General features: G+C 46.2%; 1 protein-coding gene across 1 annotated transcript in view; it reads right to left on the reverse strand.

Moving 5' to 3' along the window:
• Nucleotides 1–317: 317 nt before the first annotated feature.
• The window catches only part of DHRS7C (dehydrogenase/reductase 7C), a 127854-nt gene continuing 108393 nt past the window's right edge, over nt 318–19778 (reverse strand). Inside the window, exons 6-7 of the mRNA XM_063960769.1 lie at nt 11332–11487; nt 318–3410 (exon numbers count right to left, since the gene is read on the reverse strand). Of these exons, the coding sequence (XP_063816839.1) occupies nt 3202–3410; nt 11332–11487 (365 nt within the window). The 3' untranslated portion in view covers nt 318–3201. The remainder of the gene's footprint in view (nt 3411–11331; nt 11488–19778) is intronic.

Genomic DNA, 19778 nt, shown 5'->3' on the forward strand with positions numbered 1-19778 from the left:
TGACGTGTAATAGTTAGAAACGGGATCCATTTATGTGATATTATAATACCGACGCCGGGATCCCGGCATCAGAAAATCCCGCCGGTCGGCATGCTGACCAACAGGGACTATTCCAACTTGTGGGTGTTCACAACACCCATGGAGTGGGAATACAAACTGTGGCGAGTGCAGCGAGCCACGAGCCTACTGCATAGCGAGCGCAGCGAGTTCCCTAAGGGGCTTCGTTGCGCTAGCCCCCCCACTGGCCACCTAACAACCGGGATCCCGCCGTCGGTCACACATACCCAACCCTTAGAAACGTAGAAGTCATCCAACAATACCAGACATATGTTTATATTTATAGTTTGCCCTCCTGTGTACATTTCTTCATTTCCTGAGTACAGGTCACTTTCTTGTGATGTTCTCTACATATATGTGTAACATCCTATACATTTAAATATCACCTGCTATTTTACACTTTAATAATAAAGAAAGTTCATATGAGCATCACCAATACTTGAGCTTTTCCGTGTCATGTAGAATGCACATGGCAAAATAATCACCTTCTTTTACTTTCTGTTCTTCTTCTTCATTAATATTCAAATTAATCAACCAATCAAACTGATTTATAAAAGTAGCCCTATATACCCATAAATTGATCGCCAAATAATGGCAAAGAAAATTTTAAAAACAATTTGAAGTTGAACCATTGTATTGTGTGAAATGTCATGTGTTCCGCTAGATAATTTGCTTAAATTGAAAATTGTCAGATTACCCTTCTTTGTGCCTAAGAGGGAAAAATGAAGAGGCCTATTTATTAACCTCGTTACCATGAAAATAAGGTGGAAATAGTGGGTTCCTCATGATTTTTGAAAAAAGTTATTTAACAAAGCCTATCAGAAATATTGCCTGTATTTGGCAAATTAATGCTGAAGACTGCAGCCCCCGTTTTCTTTCAGTGAGGACTGCGGTTTGGACCTATTTATGACTCTCAAGAAAAATGTGTTTTTTTGAGCTTCTTCAGATGCCGTTAGCCACTGTAGTGTATGGGCTACAGTCTCCCAGGACAGGGATCATAAATTCCTCTCCAGGAGCTGCAGGCATCTAGGATGGGAAGTCTTTTGCTAAAAAGCTTCATAATGGGGAAAGTGCCTCACTGAAACAGCATCTCTATGGAAGCTCTGGCAGTATGGTTTTTAGTGGGTGTTCCTGGGAGGTAACAAGAGGGTGTTAAGGCAGACGTGAGCACGTCACTGGCATGTTGCTAATAGCGACAGTGTCTAAAGCCGCTCACAAGTCTCGTTGGTGCGGTCGACATTGATTTCCACAGGCTCAAGAAGCTGCAAATGCTTTACAGACAAATTTCTTTTGAAATTGTAATTGTTTCCCCATACCAGATAATGTTTTATTCATTCTTGTTAAGGGGCATATTTACCAATTATTTTAGACCTGATCATTATAATTTCTTATCCCCACTATTTGCGGCAATAACAAATTATGTAAGCAGCTATTTTCCCAGAGCATGCGTAGTAGCAGGGCTGTCTTAACAGCAGTGTAGGTCCCTGGGCAAAGCAATGCACTGGGGCCCCTACCAATGCTCCAGGGGTAGGGGATGCTATCAACGGCAGCTTTGATGTCCCTCGGGCAGTAGGGGGTGTTCTATCTTCTGCTCAGCATATAGGACCTGGAGCAGTAATTTCTACTGTACAGATGGTGGGAGATGGGGCAGGAGGGAGATCACTAAACTGTAGAAGGGGGCATTGGGCTGAATAAAGGAGCCCTGGTACATGACTTCCAGGGTGGTATGGGGTGTTTAATATGCAGGGGAGGGGTGGATAGTGGAGTGGGCTTAATATTCAGAATTTTCTGGTGGGAGGGCAGCTTGCTTGGCTGCAGATATCTCCAGTTCCTGGAAATAGATTAGATTTCAATGTCATAAAAAGCTAAAAAGTCCCAACTTTCCGGGGACTTGGGGATCAGAGTTCAGGAGCCAGAGCAATCCACCAACTAAAATATAAAACTGCATACCAGGCGTGTGAAGCCGGAGCTGGGACCAGCTGCTGGAAGGCTGATATCTCTGGTTATGGGCATAGCAGAGACAAGCTGCCAATGTCCACTGAAAGGGGAGAGTCCCAGCTTTTGGAGTATATACTCACAAAAACTTTACATCAGACAGAACTCAAGATATCTGGCTGGTATCAGCCATTAACAGGCCCATATGGGGACCACTGCTTTGTAGTCCGATATCTCCAGTTCACCAGGGCCGATTTAAAAAAATCTAGTACCCCCTGGAAAAAGGGGACCCTCAGCTATCAGCCTAGGGCCTTTATACTCCTGGGGCCCTTGAGCAAGAGCCCATACGGAAAAAAAAACAACCCTGCGTAGTAGATAATGCTGTACTGGTGAAAAGAGCGGGCCTGGATGAAGTCTGCACATGGGCTTCCTCCTCTTTTAAACCACCCCTGAAAGCAATCACTACACTTCTCTCTTGGGAAGCTGCAGCAGTACTGCGGCGGGGAGGGTTCCTACAGATTTTCTTGATATGTAGTCCATATGCTACAGCAGCAGCCTAGCAAACCCTAAAAACCTATGGGGACTGCTTCTACTGTTGGAAATGGAGGACCGTGGCAAACCGTGGCTGCGGTCCATCCATGTTACATTCATTGTATCCTAAATATTTTAACGTAGCCTCTGAAAATAGCCATTTTTGGGAGATAGCCGCAATTGTTATTTCATAAATAGTCCCATAAACATGTAGAACTATTGTAATCATCTATTATAATCAGCATGGTGTGTTTAGAGGACATAATGTAATAGTTATAGGGCTCGATTCAATTGAATGCAAATTGAATAGTGTCGGGAAGGAGGTCCCTTGCGCAATTCAATTCAGCGCACTGTTTAGTCTGACTAGTGGATTTCTTCTCGTACCCATTCGACAAAACTAGTGCCGCAATGCTGCTTTGTGCCCTAGCGCAGCACAAACAGCATTATGATGTAGAATGCCCGTTCTCGCGCCTAAACACCTGTTTGAGGCATGATTACGGGCATTTTCTGACAAATCAGAGTGCTGAATTGAATAGCCTGGAACCTTCTTCCTGGCGCTATTCAATTTGCGTTCAATTGAATCAAGCCCATAAAGACTATCTAAGATCACTACAGTCACAATTAATAAAAATGTGAAGTAAAGGGTTTGTGTTCTATATTATTTGATGGATATCACATTTATTTCTCCTCTTCCAGAAAATGTTTCTCTTTCACGCCAGTTGCTACCACAGCAAAGAATAGTTCAGGCAGGAAGGTTCGGACATAAATTGCTGCCTTTGGGACAGGATTAGCCATGAACACTTCCTGTTTGCGTCTGCTGACTGTGCGGAGAACTTCCTCTGCAACTTCCACAGGGTGCACACCGTAAGCCAGTTTTCTGAAAAAGACTATGTAAAAGCAAAGCAGACAATAATGAGTTAGTACTGATTTCATATTCAAAACAGCAAATCAAACAATAAACATTATAAATGGTGGAAATGTCTTTTATTCAATAAAATACTAACTAGCTGAAGCACAACTACCTCCCGGAATGTCTGGGAAAGTCCTGAATATTGTGTGGATATCCCAGACTCCGGGGAGAGTAGTCCAGTCTCACTGCTGCTAGCTGCCGCACACTTCACTCCGAGCGGTTTGACAACTCATTTCACATTAAATTTCATCCTCATGGCCCCAGCCCCCACTTTACGATGCTGGGAATTGTGGTTTTGTATAGATGGGGGCAGGGTCATGATGATGCATGTCCTCTTCCTCCCATACCTTCCACCTCGCCTCTCCCTCCCAAGAAACTCAGCTTAGATGTCAGCAACTATGCTCCAAACTGAGAATGGCTCAATTTCTTATTAATATCCTTTTTTTACAATTTGGTATAATCTAATACATTTTTTTTAGGTAAATGTTTTGTAAGAATATTGGAACTGATCTAAAATCCATTTTTGTTATTAGCAGCTTTTGATTGGCTGTTTGCGTACTGATCTCTCCAACTTCATTTATTATCATCATGGCTATATTACAATAAATTGCAACCATCTATTTAAATGGGATCAGTACGTAAAACCGGTGACGGGGATCCCGACCGTCAGTATACGACAGCGGGATCCCAGCCACTGGTATGCTGGCAGTGGGGCGAGCGCCAGTTTGCCACGCTGCGGGCAAGTTGGCTCGCTGCGCCCGCCACAGGATGCATTCTCCCTCTATGGATGTCGTGAACATCCATAGAGGGAGGAAAGCCTGTGGCACCGGGATTCCGGCATTGGTATTTGCCTGCTAGTCTGGATTCCGGTGACGGCATTGTGACGTCCGGGATCTCGACTAGCGGTATGGTGACCGCTTTCCATTTAAATTATTTTTTGTTTGGGCTACTGCAGGGAATAAGACACCTATTGGATTTTAAAGGTATAAAGAACAGATATGGGAGTATTTGTATTTCATAACATTGTGAGCAGGATACATCAAGCACAGCATTTTGAATGTGATGCATCCCACCACTCATCACATGCCATATACATAAATATTTCAGCAAAGGACAGCTCTCCTGATAAGGGCTGTCCTTTGTGGTGTGGGAACTTGCGGGTTTTTGACCTGGGAGCAGGCTTGGACTGGCCCACAGGGGTACAGGGGAAACCACTGGTGGGCCCCAATGGCTGGGCCCCCACCTCCTCCTCTAAGGATCAGGTTCCAGACTGTGCACTTGAATTACACATTATACATATGTTACCTTATACTGGACTATGGTGTATTTTCTACAGTGCATTGCTGTTATTAATCTGGTACATTATCATGCATGCAGCAGATGAATTTACTGTATATATTTGTGAAGGGGCCCAGATGTTGCACTCTCTAATGTAGTGTTTCCCAACCTCGGTCCTCAAGGCACACTAACAGTCCTGGTTTTAGTGATAGCCTTGAACACAGGTGACTTAATTAGAACCTCTGTTATTTTGATTTAACATTCTGTGCTGAAGCCTGGATATCACTAAAACCTGCACTGTTGGAGTGCCTTGAGGACCGCAGTTGGGAATGCCTGCTCTAATGGTTAGTTAAACCAATGAGGTTGCAGGCCTCGCCCCTAAACATGGGCCCCTACCACTGCATTCCCCCGGTGGGCCCTACATGCCCCAGTCTGACACTACCTGTGAGTGCATCTGCGCACATGTCATCAGATGCACATGCCGTTAGGGAGGGGGCTGTAAGGGATACAATTGGAATCTAACACAATTGCTGCTATTGTTAGCGTAAATGTAACAGCGACTTGCTATAACTACTGTAAGAACAGAATGTTCTGAAGTGGAGAGAGTTGAATGTCTGAGATTAAGTATGTGGAGAGTAAAAGAGTAAAATGCTGTATTTAAATAAACATTTTAAACAGACAAGCGCTATAATGTATGTAGTAAGAACACCATATGAAACCTGTACGAGGTACTGTACACTTGACTCCAACAGAAACTATTTTGCATAGAAACAGTGTTTAAGATCTTTTATGAAATGATTGAGACTGGGTAAACTGCAACCTGGGTATATATAGGAAGAGGAGATGCAGGCTTGGTGAGCCTAAATAGCCCTATTCTTACCCTAATACTCTCCAGTCCTCTGTGACTTCTTGCGCCAGTGGGTCCTTATCCCTAATATCCTTCAGCAACTGAGTTCCACGCAAGGAACCTGAAGTCGCTGGATGATGTCGATGCTGGGAGTTGGGGGATCCATAGCACTACTTTGACAGCTTCCAAAGCATTTTGTACGTCTGTGTACTTTGTCAGGAATGCTTGTATGGGCATTGTGCAGTCCTTTTACTCTAAGACTGGGTACACACCAGAGCATGATGCCGGTAGAGCGGCCAATTTAGGATATACAGTTACTGATAGGTCGCTCGATTTGTCAATCCTGTCATCCAGCTGGGCGGGCATTTGAATTTGCCCACCCAGCTGTGTCGTCAATCCCTACAGCAAGTGTATGGATGGGCAGTGGACCGCCCGTACACACAGCCAGATGTGCTGATGAATCTGGAGATATATCGGCCACTGGCTGTGCGGCACAGCCGACACAATAGATTTGTGAATGTCTTTCACAGACATTGAGTGTGTACACACCCACTGACCCACTAGTGATATGTCGCCCATTAAACTGCAAATATATCACCCATTGTGCAAGGTAGTGGCTAGACCCTCTCCAGAAAACTGTGGTGAATTATGGGACAAACCATTTGACCAGCGACTGCAGGGGGAAGAGCAATGTCAGTGGGCTAGCAGCTTTACTATCCACGTCAACGTCTTTTCCCTCTAGTAACCATGTGGCGAGTGAAGCGGCACAAGCACCTGTACCTGTACCTGTAGTACTACTACTAAAAAAATAGACATCAGTCAGAGTGGGTTTCTGGCATTCGGGGAAAGGGGGCCCATGTGAAAACATGGGTCCCCTTTCAGTTCGTGGTCGGGTATCCGTTTTTTTATTTTTTCAAGTACGTGGATTACAAAAGGATTTACTGAGGAGCCTTCAACCATGGATTATGTGAGTATAATTTTTTCTACAGGTACACCATGCATTCTACTGGAGAAGAGGACCGACCTGCGTGGGAACATAAGGTAAGTAAGTGTATATGCAGGTGTGGATGGATGTATTAAAGTTATACTTTCAAGGTGTGTGTGTAATGTCTTTATTGGGGTATTTTTTTAGTAGTAGTACTACAGGTACCAGCGGGCCCATTTTTCCGCCGCATGCTGGTACTTGTGGTTCTCCAAGTACCAGCTTGCGGGGGAGGCTTGCTAGGCCTTGTAGTACTTCTACTAAAAACAATATCAATCACTTATCACAAAGGCTATCAGCCCCCCATCCGCAGCCCATTGGATGGGGGGGGACAGCCTCGGGCTTCACCCCTGGCCCTTGGGTGGCTGGGGGGGGGACCCCTTGATTGAAGGGGTCCCCACTCCCCCAGGGTACCCCGGCCAGGGGTGACTAGTTGGATATTTGATGCCACGGCCGCAAGGCACTGTATAAAAGTGACCCCCGGCTGTGGCATTATCTGTCCAGCTAGTGGAGCCCGGTGCTGGTTTCTAAAATACGGGGGACCCCTACTCTTTTTGTCCCCCGTATTTTTGGAACCAGGACCAGGTGCAGAGCCCGATGCTGGTTGCTTAAATATGGGGGAACCCGTCAATTTTTTCCCCATATTTCTGCAACCAGGATCGGCTCAAAGAGCCCGAGGCTGGTTTGCCTTAGGAGGGGGGAACCCACGCAATTTTTTTCCTGAAAATTTAGAACCTTTCCCCCCCCTTCCCACTGAAAAACATGCACGGATCTCATAGATCCGTGCATGCCTATACAAACACGGGATAAAAAAGCAGGTCTGGTTTTTTTTAGCACTTTTTCACGATTTGTATTTTATCACGGCAGTGTTTGGCTATTGTCGGCAGTGTTTGTGTTTTGCACTTTTTAGTAAATTCCCGATTTCTAGCAAATTGCAGGCGTATTTGACCGATGGTGTATTGATTCGTGATTTTTTCCTAGGACAACCAAAATATTACGAATGCCCTCATCACTGCCGTGATTTTTGCTTAGTAAATTACCGAGATGACACTTTGATGAAAAAACGGCATCTCGGTCAAAATCGGGACCTTAGTAAATATACCCCATCATATACTGTAGCTGGAAATTAAGAATCATATGGTTTTCAAAGTGATGTATTTGTAGTGTAGCTTTGTAGCTATTAATATGTACTACGGTAAAATGGGTAAAATTAATGTAAAAAAAGGGTTTTCTTTTTTTTTCAGTGCTTTGCTTCTTTTATTCCAGAAAAAATAGTCAAGCTTCATATCTATATTTAGTCCATGTGGATTCAATGTTCTCATTATGTAGATCCACTTGCTTTCAGTTTTCTTTAAGGCTTTTGTTATATCTCCCCATCTCCAATTTCATGTTATTTTTTGTATTTTTACAAAATTCAGACCTTTAGGGTCTCTATTATGGACTGCAGAGAATTGTAGAGAGATATTGTGGGTTGTTAACTTATAAATTGATGTACGTATGGATAATATATCAAGAATATGCTTGCCAGGACTCCAGCTTCCCGTGGGAGGCTCTCATTGCACCAACCAGTCTCCCACTGCCCTGAAAAGCCCACCCAATCCCCTGGACTTCCCCCAGCCCTCTTTGAAACTCAGTCCACACATGCGCGAGTCCTGAAAGGGACGGAGGTGGAGCTTGATGCAAACTTACAGAATAGGCCGGCCACGCACCACAGGAATTATTTATTGAGGAATTATTATTCTCTTGTGTTTTTTTAATGTACTGTATGTGTATTTTTATTATGTGAATTATAGATTAAAATTGATTTATAATATTTTTATGTGCCCTTTAATAGCGCTCCACTATTTTGATTATTGTCTATTTCTGAGGGTCAGCTCCTCTTTTTTAGTAGTAGTGAATGTCACAGTCACTGTCCCAGTGTAACAACTTCTTTAAAAGGGAGTGATGTCTATTAGTGCCTTTTAAGTTATTTTATGGGATGCATTCAATATCCCGGCTGTCGGGATCAAGGCGCTCAGCATACCAGCGCCAGGATCCCGACCGCCGGGATACCGACACCTATTCTCCCTCTTGGGGTGTCCACGACACCCCTGGAGGGAGAATAAATAGTGTGGCGTGCGTATCGCATCACCGTGCCCGCAGCGTGGGAAGTACAGTGAGCCCGCAAGGAACTCTTTTGTGCTCGCCTCGCTGCCGGCATTCCGGTGCCCGGCATCCCGCGGTCAGAATTTTGACCGCCGGGATGACGGGCGCTAGTATATCGATACCAACCCTTATTTTATATTTAAGCAAGTAGTGCATTAGGAGCCATGGCAGTGAGACATCTGGGAGGGTGAGTGATAGGGGAGCTGGCCCAGCACGGAGAGCATCTCTGGCGGGGAGATTGACAGCTCGGAGGAGTGGCTGGAGGAGGAGTGCCCGGTTCCAAGGTGAGTGTCTGTTGGTGTATCTATGTGTAGGCTGGCACTGACCCATGTGTATGCATGTATGGTAGGCTGCCACTGACTTATGTGTGCGTGTAGGCTGGCACTGAACTCTGTGTGCCCAAACAGTGGAGGTCATAAAAATACCATGTCAAATGACTCATGTTGGTTGAGTCAACAAGTATCAGTGATCACGTAAATTAGCGGTATTTTGTGGCTGCGCATGCCACCCTTACACAAACCCCCTCTGGTGGCATGCTGCACTTAGTAAGTTAGTTTTCACCTACCACTTCAGGACACCCCCTGAGTGGCAACAGACACGCCCATAGTTGGAGTTAGACATGCCAATTGGCAGAGCATGACACAACCCCTCATCTGTGTGAACTCTCATACCACCTAGAATCTTCCTGAAACTAGTTTCCAAAAGTAGGCAGGTAAGACATAGATGGCTCCCTCTGGGTGGGATGCATAACACATTGTATTTTGCATGCGATGCATCCCTCCACTCAACGCAAGCATAACAGCATTTATTAACGACGTATGTTTGAAGAAAATAGCAACGGATAGCTCTCCCGGTAAGAACTGTCTTTTGCGATAGAAGGACTTCCGGGCTTAGAAACCAGGAGTCTGTCTGCACATGTGCAGAGGGTGCTGGGAGGGGCCTGATTGGATCCCTTTCAGAGGGAAATGTGAATAGAAGCTCATAGGCTTTTATAGGGTTACCCGCCACATCCAAGCTTTGGAATGTGTCACATTCTGGAGCTTGGGGCATGTGCGGCAAGCGACCAAACCTCGAAAAATGGCATTTTCAGAGGTTTGACTGAAAAATAGACTTTGTTGCATCCTGTAATATGTGCTGTTACAGGATAGGTGTCTTTTTAAGTTATTCCATAATTTATCTGTTTGACGCCCAAATATTGCTACGGGATACGGTCAGGATCAGAACAGAATACTGACAGGCCAATGGCCAGAATCCCAGCGATGAGTACAAGGGGTTAGGCAATAGGGGGAGGGATAGGGTTAGACTGTGGGAGGGGACGGTTAGGGCTATGGAGGAGTTGGTTAGGGTTATGGTTAAAATACTTACCGTGATCAGTTGGGATTTTGACCATTGGATGCTGCTGTTGGCTTCCTGACCGTCAGGACTGTAACTGCTGGGATTTTGTACCCAACCCATTTCAACACCGGTAACTATACATCACCACACATGATGTATTTGCACTACTGTACACACTACTGCTATTATTAAGCTTGCATAATATGTAAACAAATTTTACAAAGTAAGATTGCTGAATAAATTACTTCTCACAAACTTGATTAATTACTCCGTCAAGTCAGTGACTAGAGGTGGGAGATAAACTTTAATGGAAACATGACCGTATATAGGGAGTAATTCCAAGTTGATCGCAGCAGGAAATTTTTTAGCAATTGGGCAAAACCATGGTGGTCATTCCGAGTTGTTCGCTCGTTATTTTTTTGTCGCAACGGAGCGATTAGTCGCTAATGCGCATGCGCAATGTCCGCAGTGCGACTGCGCCAAGTAAATTTGCTATGCAGTTAGGTATTTTACTCACGGCATTACGAGGTTTTTTCTTCGTTCTGGTGATCGTAATGTGATTGACAGGAAGTGGGTGTTTCTGGGCGGAAACTGGCCGTTTTATGGGTGTGTGCGAAAAAACGCTACCGTTTCTGGGAAAAACGCGGGAGTGGCTGGAGAAACGGAGGAGTGTCTGGCCGAACGCTGGGTGTGTTTGTGACGTCAAACCAGGAACGAAACTGACTGAACTGATCGCAGTTGCCGAGTAAGTGTGGAGCTACTCAGAAACTGCTAAGAAGTGTCTATTCGCAATTTTGCTAATCTTTCGTTCGCAATTTTGATAAGCTAAGATTCACTCCCAGTAGGCGGCGGCTTAGCGTGTGCAAAGCTGCTAAAAGCAGCTTGCGAGCGAACAACTCAGAATGAGGGCCCATGTGCACTGCAGGGAGGGCAGATATAACATGTGCAGAGAGAGATAGATTTGGGTGTGGTGAGTTCAATCTGCAATCTAAATTGCAGTGTAAAAATAAAGCAGCCAGTATTTACCCTGCACAGAAACAAAATAACCCACCCAAATCTAACTCTCTCTGCAAATGTTATATCTGCCTCCCCTGCAGTGCACATGGTTTTGCACAACTGCTAAAAAATTTCCTGCTGCGATCAACTTGGAATTACCCCCATAGTGAGGACACTTATATTTACTCAGTAAACAGTGCTGACTCAAGAAACTCATAATAAAGGCACATCAGTACTGAATTTTCTACAACCTACAGTATCTTTCTTTTAGTTTCACTTTATTTGTAAGTGTAAAAGCAAAGTGACAGTTCTTACATTTCCAGATGGAGGCTTCCCAGTTCCCAGGCTCGGGTTGAAGGTGATATGACCGGATAAATGTGGGGCTCACAGTGCTTACAAACACATCAAACTCTTCCACTTCAGCTCGTAGGCAGTCGAAGAATCCTTGAATTGCATGCTTAGAAGCTGCATCTGTACATAGATGTGTTAATAGTTAATTAAACAACTAAACATTTTCTAAGGCATGAAGAAAACATCTCTTGTACTGTACGTCCATTCCTTATAGAACATTCTCATAATGCTTTCTTCACACAAATTCTGATAGCATATTGCCACTGCCATTTTATAGACTGTGTTTGAAAAATGACAGTTGGGAGCTGATTGGTTGGTAGTTTATCTCTCTCTACATTATCACTCTCTAAGGCCTAGTACATAGACCCCTTAAAAACATATGGCTATGCATGCAGTTTACCAAATCTATGCCTGACCCACCCATAAGGCAGGGTTGATGTATCAAGCAGTGAAAGCAGTTATCAAGGGCATTCAATAAAATAATAGGTAGTAGCTGATTGGTTGCTATGGGCAATTTCTCCACTGGTCCACTTCTCCACTCTTTTCACTGCTTCATACATCAACCACAGTAATTCATCGTGAGACCACAATTCTATTACAGTGGGGCACACCTCATTTGGGGTCTAGGCATTCAGTCTTCATCTTCTGCTCGTGAAGTTACTGGAATACCGGCGCACAGCACAATAACCTGGTGATGCTTCTAGTTGTCATCTTAAATAGTGTTTCTAATGCCTCCCACTTGGCACACACAAGAGTTCTGACACGTGAAAAGCATTCACCTAATTGGCCTTTACTAGTGCCACTAGTATCTGGCTCACCACACACATGGCTAGTCAATTTACCAACTACACAGAGCCTGCGCTATCTTAAAGCAGGTGCAAAACAGCCATACATGTGCTGGGTAATAATAATTCCAGGACCTATCTACAATAGTGGACCTTAGTGTTAGGGACCCACCAGATGAGGTCATCTGATTGCAGTTGTGGGCCCAGATTTTTGGCCAAAATTATGACAAGCACTTCATATTTACTCTATGTTATATTGCAGCGGAGGCAGAACTAGCAACAGTGCAGTCAGTGCATTGCAGTAGGGACCTGCCGCAGTGAACGGGCACGCAACCAGTGGCATTACAGCGAGTCAGAATGACTCATTATATACCGTCACCCGAATCTGTTCCGCAGGCAGCCAGTACCACCAGCAATAATGAGCAGCTGAGATTAAGCTACTGTCAGTACAGTGATGATCCATCCGGAGGGAGAGGAGAGGCCACAATCCCCTCTCTTCCCAGCTCCTCCCTCTCCTCTCCTGATTGCTCTGACCACCACGTCTTCCAGTTCCTCTCTGGCTGAGTTCTGTCCTGCTTTCCGCCAGTGCTGGGGATCTCGTGACTATCCCCAGCATTAAAACCCAAGAAGGAGCCTCCTTCCACATGCTGCAGTTCTGGGCCCAGATAAGTAAATTGTAATATTTGTCACTCACTGCCTTTCACCAACTGCCTCTGCCCGTCCTGCTATCCATCTCACCCTATGCCTGTCACCCTCTCCCTTGTGTCACCCACTGCCTCTCACTGTCACCCTCTTCCTCTCACCCACTGCCTGTCACCCTCTACCTCAATGCCTGTCACCCTCTCCCTGACATCACCCACTGCCTCTACCCAGCACCCTCTCCCTATCATCCACTGCTTCTCCCAGTACTCCTCTCCCTCTCACCCACTGCCTCTTCCCGTCACCCTCTCCCTCTCACTGACTGCCTGTTACCCTCTCTCTGTCAACCACTGTTGTTGCCCTTTTCCTGGTATCACCCACTGCCTCTCTCCATCATCCATTCCCTGTCACTGACTGCCTCTCCCTGTCATTCTCTCCCTCCTTGCCTCCCCTGGTCACCCTCACCCTCTCACCCACTATTTCTCCCTGTTATCACCCACTGCCTTTCTCCATCACTCTCACACTGTCACCCACTGCCTCTCCCTGGTGTCTCCCCTGCAACCCTTTCCCTGTCACCCTCTTACTGTCAACCACTGCCTCTCCCTGTCACCCAATGATTTACCCTCTGCCTCTCATCCATTTCCTCACCCCGGTGTCACCACCTCCCCGTCACCCTCTCTGTACTGTTATCTCCTGCATCTCCCAGGCATCACTCTCTCCCGTTACCTATGGCCTCTTTATTTCATCCTTTACCAGTCACCCTCTGTCTATCCCTGTCACTCTCTGCCTCTCCCTGCCACCCTCTCCCCATCATCCTCTGCCTCTCACCGTCACCCACTGCTTCTCCACGTCACCCACCTACTTCTCCACGTCACCCTCTGCTGCATGGCATATTATTTACTGGTGGGGTGGAGAAGGGGGGCTCAAAGCATATTTTTTCCCCTGGGCCCACCACTCACAAGTTCCGCCACATTATTATAATTATTCAGATTGGCGGTGTTTAGTACTTGGAGTGTGCACCTGCATTCTTTTTTTTTCTGTGTGGAACTACAAGTCTCAGCATAGTAGCACCTTTCATTATGTAAAGAATTAGGGTGTGCAGTCCAAAGCACCCCCTCCATATATCTGTGATGGACAAAATCTTTACCTTTTCCACAGGTTCCTTCAGCGATCCACAGACAGAAGGGGAGCTAATGTCTCTTCCGACGGTCTTCGCCAATTCGATGCACTCCTCCTCAATTGACAACTACTACTGACTAGAGACAAGAATTTCCACCAGTTTCACCAGTAAGATTCTCTTTATTAAACTGGAATCGTAGTTGCAGGTCTGGTGTCTTACGGATAACAACGCATGAATACAATACAACTTAACGTTATACTTATAACTTTACTCTGGAAGTTTTAACAATACTCTCTATTTATTAGTACTAACAGATTATTTCTACTGTGACAAAGCACTAGTTTACTTCTGCTCCTATGCTAATTCCTTCCTCTGATCAGCAATAATTAACTTTGCTTTTCGCCAGCGCAACCAACCCTGTCCGCCTGTCCTTCCCCAAGGTTCAGCTGATTAAATGAACGTTGGTGCACGTTGGGTACCTTAGGTAGCGGGCATAAAAAGGAGACTGTAATTTCTGGTGGGAGGTATGGATAGAGGAATTCCTACCAGGAGTTAACTAGATGGATATTTATAGAAGGTTCCAGTTACAGTAAAGGCTTCTGGCAAAACTAGGAACTATCTTCCTCATTAAATCCGAAGGAGAGTTCAGGTATAGATGCTAGGGTATATGACAATCGAACCTTTCTACTCTGCGTATACTGTCAGTGCTAATGACCACATGCAGTAATCTCTTTGTATCCTCTTTTCTGTTTAGGGTCCGCTGGATGATGGAGAACCGGCTAAACGTAGTTAAATGACGGGATGCAAGAGGAGAAGAGTGCCGGCAATGGTAAGTTAATTCTAAGCTGCGTTATCCAATATCAGGGCCACTCATCTATACAGAATTAGCGTTCTGGGTTCCCTCTCTCTCTCTCTCACCGTGAAAGATGGGGTGTCGCACTTAATAGCTGAGAGGTGTTATGAGGTTGGATGAGTCAGTGTGTTAGATAACTGAGAGCTATTCGGCAGCTGGCTGACTCGGTGTGCTGTCTCTTAATAACTGTGAAATGTTATGCAGCTGTCTGACTCAGTGTGCTGTCTGTGACGAAATTATCCTACCTCTCATGCAGAGTCTTATTAGTCCCCTGCTGTCACTTGCTTCTCTGCTGTAAGGGTCACTCAGCGGCCACCGCTCCTCCCTCTAACCTGTCTCACTTCTGGGGGCATTAATCCTGCGTCAGGCCGCCTCCCAGTCTCCGCCTGTGGCCGCCTCCTGGTCTCCGCCTGTCGCACGGCACCTCCGTCCTGTGAGCCGCCGCTACCGCTTCCCCGCTGGTTCCTGGCTACAGCGACCGGAGCGCATCTTTCTTCGAGGGGGAGATGAAGGAGGTTGCCAGCAGCCGGTAACCGAAGTCAGGAACCCGATCTTCTCCTCTACGCACTTCAGCTCTCCCTTCCGTCTCCTCAGCGGTTCTAACCGCCGTCGCCCGCGCCTCTCTGTTTTTAACTCCTCTCCCGTAGTTCCCGGATCTTTCCCGCCGTGCCCACGAGCCTATCTCAGAGCGGGCACGTGCAAGGTGTTGCTGAGGTAGCCTCCACGCGCCAGCCCGCTTTTCTCTGTTCTCACACCGCGGCATTGCATAGTCCAGTGGTTATAACACTGGGGTATTATCATAGTACATAAACACTTCTTTATGGAACATCAAGGGGTAATTCACAGTGAGGCATCACACTCCCCCGCTGAAACAATACATGTCCTCATGTTTCTTACCAACTTGTTCCCTGGGAGACAAACGTCTATCAGTTGGGTAGCAATTCCTAGTGCATTGTATATTGTGAACTACAATCTACACTATGTCACTCCACATTTTAATACCATAAATCATTAAACTATTACAATCTATATTGTACACTAGCATGGTACCATCTTTATCATTATTTATGATTGGTACCTAAGAGGTAGTTTCCCTCTTGTACTCCTCTCGGAGCGTCTAGGGGGAAGTACTTCAGACTCAACTAGGGCCGGGGTGTCTCCATCCACCGCCTTTACGGCTTCTTGTCCTTCCGTATTTTGAACGAAAGAAAGAATCGGGCAATATAGACTCATGAGGAAGTCCATCTGTGAGTTTGATTCTGGAGTTGCTTTGGTAGTGTCAATCGGGGAACTGGGGGTCTCCGCCAGTTCTCCGGTTTGGTTGGAGTAGTATGGATCATGGAGACACAGTTTTAATTGGTTCCGATGCACTAAACTAGGTTGAAACCCGTCTTTTCGTACTAAGCGGTACACTGGTACGTCGTGGTTAGGTTGCCCGATTACAGTATACGGAAGAGGTTCCCATTGATAGTCTAGCTTACTATGCCGCTGATTATTTTTCTTCAACACCTTACTTCCTATCTTCAATAAATCAGCTTGGGCCGAGGAATTATAGTTTTCTTCTTGCCGACTCCGTACCATATCCATGGTTTCATTCACTGAACGTCGAGCCAACTGCAGGCGGCGCTGGTGTTCCTTCACCCAGGTTGTTTCGAGAAATGGTTCTGGGTTTGCTTCCAGATCGAATTCAACATCTGCCGGTAACTTCCCTTGTCTTCCAAATAACAGATAGTATGGCGTGTATCCGGTGGAACTGTGCGGGGTATTATTATATAGGAACACAAGCTCGGCTAGCAATAAGGGCCACTCCACCTGTTGCTGGACCGGAACGGCTCTTAACATGTGGATAATAGTCTGATTAGTTCGTTCGCATAAGCCGTTCCCTTGAGGATGGTAGGCGGTGGTCTGAAGTTTTTTACACCCATAAAGTGTACACAGTTCGTGAAAGAGCTTAGACGTGAAGGCAGGTCCTTGATCCGTTAACACTTTCGTGGGATAACCATAAGGCCGTACAAAGGCCCGCCAGAAGATTTCTGCAGTGGTCCTAGCCGTCATATCTTTCACTGGCAATTCGACAGCAAATTTGGTATAGTGATCCACAATGGTTATGGCATATTCGTAGCCAGCTTTACTCTTTCCCAATTTCACATGGTCTATTGTAACCAGCTCTAAGGGTTGGCTACTAACGATGGGATGGAGCCTCGCCTTTTCCGTTGATCGTGGTGGTCTCCTCAAATTGCAGGCTGCGCACATTTTACACCAATTGTCTACATCCCGATGCATACAGACCCAATACACTCGTTGCCTCAGATTAGCCTCAGTTTTTTTCATGCCGAAATGGCCAGACCGGTCATGGTAAGCTTGTCACAATATTTGCACTTTGGAGAGGGGAATAAGTACTTGTGTTACAGTTTGATGCGTCTTTGGATCGATGCTTTTCCGGACTAGTAAATCCCGTTTTAGTCTCAGACGCTCTCGCTGCCGCCATAGTTTCACCAATTCCGGTGCATAAGTCTGTCTCTCCCGCTTGGTCAACCCCCGATTCTGTCGCAGTAAATTCTTTAGTTGCTGTAGGATGGGGCATTCCTCTTGCCAGCGTTGCCATTCGTGGGCGGGGGCTGTTTCCAGGAACGGTCTACTCGTTTCGACTCGTGACACCGTCGAGTGTTGAATGATCTGCTGTTTTTCCGGTTGAAACGGAGGCAGTTCAACCGTTTCCCACTGATCCGATACTTCCGGTTCGGTCTGCGTTGGGAGATGCGATAAGGCATCAGCGTTACTGTTACTCCGTCCCGGTCGATAGCGGATACTGAATTGATAGTTGGCTAACCGGGAGTGCCATCATTGTTCTAACGCTCCTAGACGGGCCGTGGCCAGATGGGCTAATGGGTTGCAGTCGGTATAGGCTATAAATGGGGTGACGGCCAGATAATCCCTAAATTTTTCAGTGACAGCCCACACTAACGCTAGAAATTCCAACTTAAAAGCGCTATAATTGGCGTCGTTTCGTTCTGTCTTCTTAAGTCCGCGACTAGCATAAGCAATTACTTTCTCCTTGCCATCTTGCACCTGCGCCAGCACTGCGCCCAACCCCTGCTTGCTTACATCGGTGTAGAGCAGGGGTGTCAAACTCAAATTCATCGGGGGCCGCATCAGCAGTTTGGTCCCCATCAAAGGGCCGGTTGTATCTGTAGGTCTATGTGTCCACTCTTTAATCTTTATTATCATAAATTAATGTCACTGCATTCAATTATTACTGTTTTTTGTAATAATGTAAGTAAGCCATGTGCCCCCTTTTATAGTGCCCAGCCATCTGCCCCCTTTTATAGTGCCCAGCCATCTGCCCCCTTTTATAGTGCCCAGCCATCTGCCCCCTTTTATAGTGCCCAGCCATCTGCCCCCTTTTATAGTGCCCAGCCATGTGCCCCCTTTTATAGTGCCCAGCCATGTGCCCCCTTTTATAGTGCCCAGCCATCTGCCCCCTTTTATAGTGCCCAGCCATCTGCCCCCTTTTATAGTGCCCAGCCATCTGCCCCCTTTTATAGTGCCCAGCCATGTGCCCCCTTTTATAGTGCCCAGCCATCTGCCCCCTTTTATAGTGCCCAGCCATCTGCCCCCTTTTATAGTGCCCAGCCATCTGCCCCCTCCATTTACTTTACTTACCTTTTACTTCTTTCTTTCTTTTACTTCTTTCTTCTTGCTCCTCTCCGCAGCGTCCGCGCGCTCCTCTGATCCCTGGAGATGTCGGGCGGACGTCACGTGATGACGTCACGTCCGACACCCAGGGAGCAGTGCGGGGCAGGAAGAAGTCGGGCCAGGTCCCGGAAGGTAAGTAAATTTTTTTTTTAACTTGAGCCATTTTTAAAATGAATTTACTCCGTGCAGGCACGGAGTAAATTCATTGAAAAAAAAAAGGGGAGGCTGCAAGGCTGGCGGCGGCACCGCGGGCCATCAGACGAGGTCTGGCGGGCCGGATTTGGCCCGCGGGCCTTGTGTTTGACACCCCTGGTGTAGAGGATGAAGGGTCGTTGATAGTCCGGTTAGGCTAACAGAGGAGCTTCCATTAGAAATTGCTTGAGATGGTCAAATGCTGTCTGATGTCGAGTTGTCCAGGTTATCGTTCCCCGATCGTTTTTTGATACATCTCTTAGAAGTTCGTGTAAAGGAGACGCCACTTTAGCAAAGTCCTTCATAAATCGTCGATAGTATCCCACGAACCCAAGAAATCTTCGGACATCTTTGATAGTCTGAGGGACAGACCATTCTTGAACTGCTTTGACTTTGTCTGGATCAGGAGCCACCCCGTCCGCACTTACGAGATGGCCTAAGTAATGGACTTTAGGTTTCAATAGATGGCACTTGATAGGATTTAACTTAAGCCCATACTTAGCTAATTGTTGGAATACTTCGTGCAGATGCCGTAGATGTTCTGAGTAGGACCGGGAGAAGATAATTATATCATCCAGATACAGTAAGACCATCTCATAGTTCCGGTGACCCAAGCAATGCTCCATAACTCTTTGAAAGGTCGCTGGAGCATTGCATAATCCGAATGGCATCCGATTAAATTCATGCAAACCCATGGGTGTTGTGAATGCGGTTTTTTCTTTATCCTCAGGAGCCATCAGAATTTGCCAGTAGCCCCTTGTTAAATCTAACGTAGAAAAATATTTTGCCAACTTTAGGGCGGTGAGTGGCTCCTCAATTCTGGGTAATGGGTATGCGTCTTTATGAGTGATCTTGTTTAGCTTTCGATAATCGACACAAAAGTGCAATTGTCCATTTTTCTTCTTTACTAACACCATTGGTGCCGCCCAAAGGCTATAGCTCTCTTGTATTACGCCCGTAGCCTTCATGTCCTCTAGCATCTTCCGGACGGGTTGGTATAGGGCTGGCGCCAGCGGTCTATGCCTTTCCTTGATGGGTAAAGCAGCCCCGGTTATAATACGATGTTTTACTGTGGTAACGGTACCGAAGTCGGTGGGGTGTTGACTAAACGCTTCCGAGTTTTCTT

The sequence above is a fragment of the Pseudophryne corroboree genome, chromosome 3 (assembly GCF_028390025.1).
Source record: "Pseudophryne corroboree isolate aPseCor3 chromosome 3, aPseCor3.hap2, whole genome shotgun sequence".
Classification (NCBI taxonomy): domain Eukaryota; kingdom Metazoa; phylum Chordata; class Amphibia; order Anura; family Myobatrachidae; genus Pseudophryne; species Pseudophryne corroboree.